The 12,457-nt window shown below is 33.2% G+C and overlaps 1 protein-coding gene across 1 annotated transcript in view; it reads right to left on the bottom strand.

Moving 5' to 3' along the window:
• Window positions 1–1,347: 1,347 nt before the first annotated feature.
• The window catches only part of ACTN2 (actinin alpha 2), a 575,275-nt gene continuing 564,165 nt past the window's right edge, over window positions 1,348–12,457 (bottom strand). The window contains exons 20-21 of the mRNA XM_044059081.1: window positions 3,835–3,993; window positions 1,348–2,015 (exon numbers count right to left, since the gene is read on the bottom strand). Of these exons, the coding sequence (XP_043915016.1) occupies window positions 1,857–2,015; window positions 3,835–3,993 (318 nt within the window). The 3' untranslated portion in view covers window positions 1,348–1,856. The remainder of the gene's footprint in view (window positions 2,016–3,834; window positions 3,994–12,457) is intronic.

The following is a 12,457-nucleotide window of genomic DNA, read 5'->3' as shown; positions in this document are numbered from 1 at the left end:
ATTTACTGTTGGGAAGCTAACATTGTCTAGAATTTACTGCTGGGAAGCTCAGCTGACACCTGATTGGGAAAGACTTAAAATAAATATCAACAATAGAAAATATGTGACAGATACATTATTTAATCTTCTTCTTCTTTCGGCTTTTCCCGGTTAGGGGTCGCCACAGCGGATCACCTGTCCGCTCATGATTGGCAGTGGAGTTTTACGGTGTCGAGTTGCCAGCCCGGTACCCAACCTTCCACAGAAGGCACACACATGCACACACTCATGCCTAGGGCCAATTTAGAGTGCCCAATCCACCTACAGCATGTCTTTGGGATGTGGGAGGAAACCGGAGCACCCGGAGGAAACCCATGCGACCACAGGGAGGACATGCAGACTCCGCACAGAAGGCATCCCAGCCGAGAATGAACCGGAGAACCTCTTGCTGTGAGGCGGCAGTGATAACCGCTGCACCACCATGGCCGTCCGATACATTACTTAATACCTTGCAAAATTATAAAATAAGCTTCCTCTTACAATCAAAGCAAATCCATCCTTAATTTCCTTCAAAAATAATACTCAGAATTTATTACCAATAGGGGGTTATGGCAATAAAGTTTCTTGAGGGCTAGTAGTTTCATAAGATTGACAGCTGAACCTACGAACCTATGCACTGAAGTTTTGGCTCTGGTATTTATAATCGTTTTGCCTGTGATTCAAATTTAGGGAAATGTACAACAGTGATTTTATGTCCAACATTGTGTTGATTGTCTTATATAATAAAAGTGGTTTAGGCACTTACAGTTTTCTTTGCTGTCGGATAAAATTACATGTTCAGATCACCCCATTTTGTTTCTTTGTGTTTAATATTAAATACTGATCACAGACTTGCCTTGTGTAGTCACTCATCACAGATATGATTAGCTTGTCCATGTAGTACTACTTACCTGACAAGTATTAGAGTGGACTGGAGGCGAAGGAAGACTTGATGTTGTGCATTGTAAGTGAATTCATCTTACCTGTAGAGGCAACGCTTAAACTAAATCAGAAGTAGAGATCAAGAAATTGCATAGCAAGACCTTCTTCTTCTGTGAGTTTGCCTGGTTTGAAATATTGGGCCTAATCTTTTCTTATAATACATTTGTTGCATGAGAAAACTGTGAAGAGCAATGTTTTTGACTTCTGTTTGTGATTTTGTGTAATTCAGCTTCAGGGAAAAATGCTACAGAAACAAAGATATACTTTTTTCCTTACTTGCTACTGGATCAGAAATGTTACCCGATCTCTATATATAAGAGACATTAAAATTCAGGACATGTTTCAATCACATGTATAATTATGGAGGCAATTATTTGTAAACATAAATACCAGTTGTTGATGTGGCTAGTTTTATTTTTTAACATGACAAAACATACATTTCCAGGTAGATTAAAACATGATTCTTTTAAGCTGTCTTGTCCATTAAAAGGACAGATCCAATAGATAGCGGCAGTATTGTGTGATTTTTCAGGTAGAATGTAAAAATACTATGCCAGAGTTAAGTCTGTTTCTGGATCATAACTTATTCTTTATATAGCTTGATGACATAGTCTTCATATTTTAATTCTTTTACCAGAATCTGTGACAAAGAATAATGTTTGGTATGTATACCATTACATAAAAATCTCTACATTCCTTTATTTGTTTCTAGTGCTGCATACACTGTAGTGCTAGCTAGTCCAGTAAATGTGTCTCTGTCATACTATTTATACTATTTTCAGGTACGGTGCAGTCATTAGCTGTAAGGTCAACCTGCCAAAACTTAAATGAAACAAACTCAGAAAGACATCACTACTCATACAGAACATGGACATTCTTATGTTAGGGATCCTTTGTTAGAGATCACTTTCACCATATAATGCCGTAGCGAATGAGACATAATCTAGGGCTCCTGGAACACTGCCTTTCCCAGAGTAGGGAGGCATTCTCTTGATGCAATACTCAGCTTGGTCTGGAGGCAGTTCCCGACGTAGCTCCTCTACAAAAATATATGACTGGAAAGGAAGGAAGAAAGAAAGATTAATGTAAAATAAACTTTATTCCATTTACTAGCACTAAGAATTGCAAACCATACATCTATGTATACTGCCGCCACGTTCACAGCAACTGCACTTTATTTTCAAGAAACACAGTACTTTAGAGGACAGTAAGCTTGCAGGTTCCCTACATTAGGCACATTCATTCTTTCAACTGTGGCTACTGTCTTCTGAGAATATGGAACCTTGTTCCACATTGTAAGGAATCAGAAGGAAAGATCCAGTATGACTAGAAATTTCTAGGCATGTATGATTTCTGTAGAAGTGATCATTTCCAGCTGTTGGAACTTCAGATGAGGTGCAACCATTTATATTGCTTAGATGATATATATTATTTTATTTTGAGATACAACATACCCCTTTCTTCACAAAGCATTAAAACAGTTCATTTGATTTGTTTTATTTTATTTAATTTTTAATTTGTTAACTGAATACATGGGCTAGTTCAAAGGAGCCTTTTCAGACACCACCCTCGCCAAAGGTAGACGGGTTAAAGGCCTAAAGTACAAGTACAGAACACTAGAATTAGCATTTCATGCAAAATGTCAATGCATGCAGAAGAAAAGTACAAATTAACAAGTACATTTTAGCAATAAAACATATAGAACAACTATTTACTTATTGTGTTTGTAGTATTTACAGGGGGAGCTTTATTAGATGTTAAAATATAGTAATCCTAAAGTTAGGATAAGCAGGGAGATTTTTGATTTTCGCAAGGAGAGAGGTCCAGATAATAGGTGCTATTTTAGAAAAGGCTCTGCTGATATATTCTGAAAGGAGTAGGCACTGTTTTGAGTCTAGGCAGTCATCATTATACTCAGATTATGACTTATGTACCTCAGCTGGTAAATAAGTATCAGGGTCTGGGAACAGTTAGAATGAAGTTTAAGAGGACTGTTACCAGAACTTCTGTTTTTGTCTGGTCATTAAGTATACCTATATACCAGCAGAAATGTAGAAGGCAGTGACACATGTCCCCATTTTTTGTTTGTTATGTTCCATCAAACTGGGTCAGCCACTTAGTGCTTTAAACTGGACAGCATGTAATTGTATTCTTAAAAGAATAATAGGGCTTATCTTTTTACAAGGTAAAATATACTTACGTAACTGTAGCTTTTTATAGTACAAATGATCTTTTGCTTTCACTGCCAATTTCTACTTGATATCCTCTTTGGAAAGACTTTGTCCTAGGTGTAATGGGTTTCTCTATTCCTGATTATATGCACACTGCCTTCTGTAAGTCACCTTCTTAAATCTCCTTCTGTCACTACAGTATAAGCCTTGAGTCATTCACATGCCTTGAAGACTTGAAATCAGAGGACGGCAGAGGCCACTGATATGGCAAAGAAATCAGCTGATGTAATGCATTTGTTTATCTTTCTGCTTAGGGTAGACAGTTCCTGGTGTGCAGTGTCTGTTAGACACTAACCTGATGTTAGTGTCTATATATAGTGAAAAAATAAAGGAGCAGATCTGTTGCCTTTTCCTGACTATAGCTTTATCACTTGCAGCACCACTTGAGAACTCCCGTCTCATGACATTATAAATATGTTAGCCACCCACCTTAGAACTAAAGGTCCAAGAACTCTTCTGACCACTCTAGTAGTTCAAATATATCATTAGAATCCACCAGACAGACTTGTAGGTGACAGTACAATTACTGCACAGTTGGACTAAAGCTACATGCAGGGTATTTTTCACCTCAGTTTCTTCATTATATTTATCTGTGAAAACAAGTAAAGAGTTTAATTTCCATAATGTGTAAAAAGCAACTGACCTTATCAGAAGCCAGAATTCTGAACGAAGCTATGACTTGCTCAGCTGTGTCAGTGTCAGCAGTCTCTCTGGTCATGAAATCAATAAATGACTGGAATGAAACTACTCCTGTGCCATTGGGATCAACCAAGGTCATGATCCTTGCAAATTCTGCTTCACCCTGTTGAGGACGTATAAAAGCTACAATTAACATACATATTTGTACTGTGAATAAACAAGACAAGTATGCAACGCATTTTTCTGCACATTAGTTACCACATATATAGACACATATATATCTATAACCACAACACAGCTAGCATTTTGCATATGTGTGTGTGTGTGTGTGTTTGTATAGATAGACATCGACACGCACACACACACACACACACACACACACACACACACACACACACACACACACACACACACACACACACACACACACACATGCAAATGAGAGACACAGTGATGCAAGTAGAACATACACAATGATATTGGAGAGTAACAAAATGATAAAGATGTCATTATATTAAAAGAATCTGACATATATTTTATCTGGCAAATCATTCCATCAATGAAACATTTCACTTTTTAACTCGGCTATTCCCAGACACAAGTAGAAATGAACCGTTATAATTTAATATGTCAGTGTTGGTCAAAAACTACAGTTGAGAAAATAAAACCTACTTCATTGTAACCCAAACTCCTACCTTTATTTCGGACTGATTTAAACTAAACGAATTTGGGAGATGATATTCTATAGTCTGTTTCTGGAATTTACTGCCTTATTTTCAGAAATACGTTTTTGTTATTTACACAACTTTTTCTGTTTCTCCACTGTTACATATGACATGCATTCATCTCTGTCACTGTATGATTTTGTTGTGAATAAACAGCTTTATACTTTGTAATTTGTATTTTTACCCACTGATTATTTATTTAAACATTTAGTAGCCAGCTGAGTGGACCAGTCTGAAGAACCTTTTCAGTGTGACTCAAATTATATATGTATATTATTACAGTCTCTGGAATTCACTAAAGGGCCTACGAAGATCTTGCTCCCACAACATGGTATTTTGTTATTCAGTGACATGTTAGCCACAATGAAGAAAGACCTCATTATCAGCTAATTTGCTTGTCTCTGAATTGCAGTTACTGCCTTGATGTGTTTATCATTGCTAACCTGCACTTAGCAATAGTACACTGCTGCTCATGTAGGCATTGGCATTCTCCCCCATTCACTCACCCATGCACGTACATACACACACATAATTACACATTCAAACACACACACCATAGTCCCTCTAACTATCCCTGACTTGACTGCCCTCCCATGGGTTCCCCCACCCCTGATCTCCGTAAAAAGTTGAAGTGACATTATGGCATGTATCCAGTATGTCCGTTTTTTATAATCTGCTGTATTTACTCACTTAATGTCTTATGTTCTTAAGGGCTTTACTCAAGGTATTTTGGTTCACTTTTGCATAACTTCTTCTATCTACTGTCTTGATGTGAAGTATTTCTTCCCAGGCCTGCACTGAAAGTGTAATTTAGCTCAGTCAGACTATCTCATTTTACAAATGGAATAATTAATTAATTATGTAATAATTAATTAGTGAGACAATGCTTTGAATATTCATGCTAAGAAAATATGATACTGACCATAAAATGAATTATTAAACTGGAATCAAGATAAATAGTTAATTTTATTTTTTGGGGATAGGACTCAACAGCTTATTCAGTTGTGAATTTAGTTAACTCTTTAGTTCAGTTCACGTTATTATAGATTACGTCAATATTTTAATTTAAAGAGATTTTTGGACCTAATATCAAGAAGCTTTCAGCAGCATTATTATTTTTCTCCAGACTTGAACAGTTTTTTTCTCATTCTTAACTTTTACAGTAAATCAGTGTTTTGTTCATTTTGAGACATGTTTATATAGTATTTTATGTTTCTTTCTGAATACCCTTTTTTACCCTCTTCTTTGATTTATGTTTTGCTAACTTCATTCCTTAAGGTCAAAGTTAAATGTTAGGCTTTCTGTTCACAGATGAACTTAAATCCTGCATACATACTCTCATGATATGTAGCTCCAACTTTCTTCCGTAGGTAGAGGTGACCTGTGTCTGGCACATGAGGCATCCTGTGACCCAGTACTGATGGATTTACTGCACATCAGCAAGTCAAATGGCATTTGGTCTCCACAGAGACAAGTCACCAGTGGAGTTCCTCAGGATTCTGTGCTTGGGACCTCTCCTGCTTGTCATCTACTTTTCTGAAGTAAAAGCCAGTATCAAAGGGATCTATCTGCCTAAATTTGCAGATGACTGCAAGCTAGGAGCAGTCATTAAATCCATAAATGACTTGGTCTTCCTGCTGGAAGGTTTGTCCTAAAACAACAACTGATACCAAAATCGTGGACTGAAGTAAATACCGAAAAATGCATTATTGTATCCCTTGGGAAGTTATCTACCCCAGGGAACTACCACATTGACAATACACCCCTAAGAGTTTACCCAGTTGTTTGGGATTTGGGAACTTATATGGACAGTGACCTAACCTTTGACCATGTGTCAACTGTTGTAAGAAAGTCCTTCTATATTGCACAGTTTATAAACAAGGGATTCTGTCTAGATCTAGGGATGTCATTGTCCTCCTTAAGTCAGCTCCCATTAGGCCAGTCATTGAATATAGTACCCCTTTGGCTCATTTCTGTCCAGACACATGCGACAAATGGAACACCCACTGAGATACCTTACTAAAAGGATACAAGTCCTATACAACATATCTTACGTGGACTGACTCACAGCCCTGTTATTATCCTCGGTATCCTACAGACTGCTGAGGGTTGATCCATGTTTGGCATATAAGGCATCCTCCGTCCCATTACGAATGGATTAATGGCATATCAAAAAGTCAAATGGCATCAGTAATTCTCTTTCACTAAATATTTTTTTTTATTACTTCAAATAAGATGTCTTAAGAAACATTACATGAAATATGGATAAATAACATATTTACAGTTCTAAAACATTACTAACTTCAAACCATTATATAACTATTTATATTGGTGTCTATGCAAATAACATTGAAATTCTATATTATATAAAGTTAGAAACATAAGATGATATATCTTCGTCAATCTTTTCGAGTATTTCCAGTACTTTCATCCAAGAGTAATAGTATGAAGTAGATCTTTTAGTTCTGTTCTTCACTGCTAATATTTCCATGTGAGCAACTGTTGATGTTAAATTCTTAAATTCCTTGAATGTAGGAGAAGCCTCATTTTTCCAGTGTATAGTTATGATTTTACGTGAAATTACCAATAGGGACTATAGGATTTTAGTGTCTTTTTTTGGTACACAGTTTAGAATAGGAGAATTGAATAAAATTATAGACTTTGTTAATTGAAAATGATGATTATAAACAGTCTGAAAAAAATAGTTAATAGACTTCCAGTACATATTGAGACATATACATTCATAAAAAAAAAAAAACATGCTGCCAATCTGCTTTTATCTTGATTTGGCATCTCCAACATTGATCTTCACTAGAAAACATTTTGGCTAGCCTATGTGGTATATAGAAACTTCTGTGTAGATATCTCCAAGTGAATAATTGCCAGTATTTTGATAATGTAGAAAATTTGGAAGATTTTAGAATATTACTTTTTTCTTCTTCAATTGGAGAATGGTTGTTTATTAAAGTATAATAATCCTAGTATGATTTTTCATGATAATTTTTTGCTTTTTTAACAATTTTATAGATATTAGATAAGCAACGTGTACCCTGATAAGGTTGTTTTGTGATAAGAATAAGGTATTCAATGAGTTTTGGAGCTTCATGTCTAACTGAAGGTTACATTTGTTCTACTTTATTTATAAGAAAATGTCTTAGATTTTGTAAAAGCAACCAGTAGTCTTTATTTATATTATAATTGTAAGTTATCTGTTCATTTGTTAGTATTTTCCCTTTCTCTATAAATTGATGCCAAAAGAGTAATGATTCTTTCTTGAGTATATTCATTTTAGAAATTTGGGATGTGTCTAGAATAGGGGGTGTAAAAGCTATAGGGAAAATAAGAAAAATCCAAGAATTAATATTTGGTATTTTGTTTATATATGTTTTGAATACTGATAGTGTAGAGCCTATATAGTTTGATGGTAATTTATTGATATTATTCTTTTTCCCTAAAAAAATAATCTTTTAGCATCCATATAAGGGGTGATGATATTACAGTTAAATTGTCTTGTATATGATTGTAATTAAATTCTATGTAAATCTGCTCATGTGCTTGTTTCCATATAGGTGTGTATGAATTATTTAACCATAGTGTTATATTTTTAATAACAGAGGAGGTAATATATAAATCAATATCCGGTAAATTAATTCCACCATCTTCCCAATCTGGTAAATGCTTATTTAAGGCTATACTGGGTTTATTTGGAAACCATAGAAAATTTAAAATTAGTTTATTGTATCTTTGAATAATATATTTGGGAGGTGGCAATGAAAAGTTTTGTATTAAGTATAATATTTTGGGAAATATGATTGCTTTAATAAGATATAATCTGTCTGCTGTTGAAAAGATGTATTTATTCCAGTAACCAATTGTTTGTTCTATTTTGTCTATTATTTTATTATAGTTAAATATTAGAGAATCTATTAATTCATTGAGTAGATTTATTCCCAGGTATAATAATTTATTTTCTGTTACTATATATTTGGAAAATCTTTTGTTTATATTTTTACAGTTACAGGGCATAATTTTAGTTTTCTTTTCATTACATTTTTGGCCTGAAATATTTTGAAATTTATTCATGGAGTTAAATAGAGCATTCAAAGACTCACTGGCATCTGAGAGAGTTAAAAGTATGTCATCAGCAAAGGGTTGGGTTTTAAGGTTTAACGTTTTATTAATATATATGCCCTTTATGTTATTGCTTGATCAGATTTGATTTGTAAAGGGTTCTATGAGTAATGCAAATAACAATGGTGATAAAGGGCAACCTTGTTTAGTTCCCTTTTTGATTGTTATTGGGCCTGATCTATGTGATCCTAGTTTAACATATGCAGTAGATTTTTCATATAATATTTGGATAAGGTTATTAAAATTAGAAGGAAAGTTATATTCTTTTAAAACTAGTGAAAGAAAGTTCCAGTTAACAGAATCAAAAGCTGTATTAATATCTAATGAGATTGCATTTAAATCTAGGACTCTATGTTTGCTATAGTCTATTAATGTTAGTATTCTTTTAATATTATCTGAAGTGTTTCTTCCTTTAATAAAACCTGTTTGATCTTTGTGAATTAAGAAAGGAAGAAAGTGTTTGATCCTATCTGCATATATAGCCATAAACATCTTATAGTCTATATTGAGTAATGATATTGGCCTATATGAAGAGCACTGCTTCTCATCTTTATCTGGTTTGATAATTGGAGATATCAATGAATATTTCCAAGAGGGTGGTATGTTCAAATCTTTTTTGGCTATATCATATACTTTTAATAGTAAGCATATGGCTTGATTGGGTATTAATTTATACATTTCTGGTAGCATATTGTCTGGACCAGGTGCTTTATTTGTCTTGAGCTTTTTAATTTGTGATTTTAATGCTGTCATATTGATTGGTTTGTTTATAATGTTTATTTGTTCTTGTGTTAATTTAATATGAATATTATTTTCTAAGTATTTTTTTATATCCTTGGTAGGTGTATCTTGGGTGTTTAGGGAATTATCAAAGTTAAATTGAATTCTGAATGCTTCTAAAATATCATTCAGATCTGTAACTCTTTTGTTAGTATTAGGAATAAATATTTATTTTATTTGTTTAGATTTGATTTTTTTTTGTTCTATTAGTTAAGTGTCTCAGGTGTGCTGGATTAGTAGAGTATGAGTTTATTTTTATCTTTTCTAAGTTAATCATAATCTTATGATGCAACAATTCTGCATACTTCTTATTGATTTGTGTAAGTTCTTGAGCTTGAGTAGTATTGCCCTTTTGTATTTCCAGTTTCAATTCATCTGCTTTGTTTTGTAAGTCTAGCATATCTTTATTCAATGACTTCCTTTTATTTATGTACCAGGATAATATTTCCCATATGTAACTACCTTTAATTAATCCCAGACATATATTTCTGAAATATCCTCTGTGTAGTTTATTTCTAGAAAGTTTTTGATTGTTTCTTCATAAAATACTTTAAATTCTGTCAATTTTGTGATATAGGAAGGTATCCTAGTAATGGGATTTGAATGAAAAGGAGTAAGCTCTATCTCAAAGACTATGGCAATATGATCAGATAAGGGACAATTTATAATGTTGACTTTGTCAATGTTTGTTATTAGGTCATTGGCGACATATATTCTTTCTATTCTAGAGTTAGTTCTATATCTATGAGAATAAAATGAAAAGATTAGTGAGTCTGGTTCTGCAAATTCATTTATATCTTTTAAATATAGTGTATCTATAAATTTTAAAAACACCTTGGAGAGAGGTTATTTTCTTCTTTTAGATTTAGAATCTGTATCTTTTTTAATTTATTATACAGTTGAAGTCTCCTGCCAATATCAGGCTAGCCTTAGTTAGATGACTTATCTCTTCAAAGTGCTGTTTAACTGTTCTTAATCCTAGTCCTGGAATCCAATATAGATTTACTAAAGTATAGATTCTCTTATTTAACTCTATTGAAGCTAGACAAAACATACCTGATGTATCTTGATGAGTAGTAATTATTTTAGGTGTATAGATGTATTGTGAAGTAGTATAGCTACTCCTCTTTTTTTTGTTTTATATTGAGAACTTATTAATACTGTGTAATTATTGATATTTAAGTTGTTTATATCTCTGTCTAATGTGTGTCTCTTGTAAAAAGACTACTTGTGGTTTATGTAAATGTATGTATTTGAATAGGCTTCTTCTTTTATTACTATTATTCAGACCATTAACATTTATGGATAAACGTTTAATTTCCTAGTTTGAGTTTGTTTTATATGTGATATTATGTAAATATTGTTTATTTTTTATTCTATCTTGGATGAAGAATTTAAAAATGTTTTTACTGTATAGTTTTTGCATGTTTCTGACTGACACCAAAGTGATAATTAAAAACAATAAAACTTCTGAACTTGTAATTCTTAACCTTAAACACCATTCCTTATCACTATGAGGTAATATACCTCTTTGTTTGGTTAGTGAATCTAACCAAACAAACATTCTACCCTCACAAATAATGTTTGGATCAGTTTCTCTTATCCTCTTAGTTTTAAATAAAGACACTTAAATAATATATGAAAATAATATAATCAGCTAAAATATATAAGTATATTCTTTTTCTCTTTATATTATTGTAATTCAGTAATACTTGTTTCTAATCAGGTTTCAAAAAGGTACAAAACATTTAGACTAAGGTAATATCATTTCAAAATAGTTTAGAGTATTAATAAACATTTTCTCATGTTCAACAATATTTTTTACAAAAAAAAATATATGTAGAATTATACACTCTGTGAAAATCTGAACAATTGACAGATAAATGAGTCTCTGACTACAAAATCAATTAAGCAAGGTTTAATTAATGTCCTAAAACTGGAGGAAGAGGAATGATAGCAAGGTTATGCATTATTTAGCTTTATGGAAGAATTAATGTGGCTGGGATGGAATGAGCCCATAACAAAAGCCTGCAATGCCCCCATTATATTTTCATCTTTTGGATTTAACCACATCACCATTAGGTAAGGAGAGTATGTTTAACGTATAAAAGGGAGAAGTAGTCCCCAGGATTTGAACACCAGTGCTGAATTTCCAGATATCTACTGTGCAAGTCATACACTGTGCTTAAATATCATGTCTGGAGAAAAGGATGTTCCTTAATGAACGTGTCACCAGAGCATCTTGGGTGAAAGGCAAATACAACATTTTATAGTCATGTTATCAGCATGAGAATTTATTTTTGAATGTTTGGAACATATGAAAGAAGAAGGCAGTTGAGCTACCACCCATTCAACTCCTGTAACTAAACTGAATTTGCTAAACTGGTCATCAGAAGAAAAGACCTGTCAGACTCCAACAATCAGTGATAGTCAAATCATAGTTTTTTTTTTCTCCATTGAAAAAGGAGGGGGGGTTCTACCCATTCAGACTTCCACTGTCAAAAAAGCAATATAAATATACAAACATAGATGTATACATATATACATAACTAACTAAAACCTTATTTGTTATTAATTAACAAAACACATATAAATAAATAAAGACATATATATTATTCATTGGTAACCAGTGAAATCTACTTTTTTGTTATTTCATATACAAGCCAACATTATGTTCCTTTCTGCTGAGTGACATTAAATTTCTGTTGCTTTTCTGTGTAAAATGAGCTACACAGAAAGTCATCAGCTTTTGAGTTGCTTCTCAGGCTCATTTAATAAACCTATTATTCACCCCTATATCTAGTGTCAGTGAAGATTGCTTTAATTCCCTATATTGGTGAAGTAAAACATTTACAGCATCTTACAGCAGCAGAATGAATTGAGTCTCCCTCAGGTGTTCTTGAATGCATATACATCTATTGCAACTTTGTGTTAACTACTGAGGTAATTTAGGGGAAGGGGAATAGAGAGGATAAATTGTTATGGCAGCTA

Source organism: Protopterus annectens, chromosome 1.part2, assembly GCF_019279795.1.
Source record: "Protopterus annectens isolate FY-2018-M chromosome 1.part2, PAN1.0, whole genome shotgun sequence".
In the NCBI taxonomy this organism is placed as follows: Eukaryota; Metazoa; Chordata; order Ceratodontiformes; family Protopteridae; genus Protopterus; species Protopterus annectens.
This window is presented reverse-complemented; position numbering and strand designations above follow the sequence as displayed.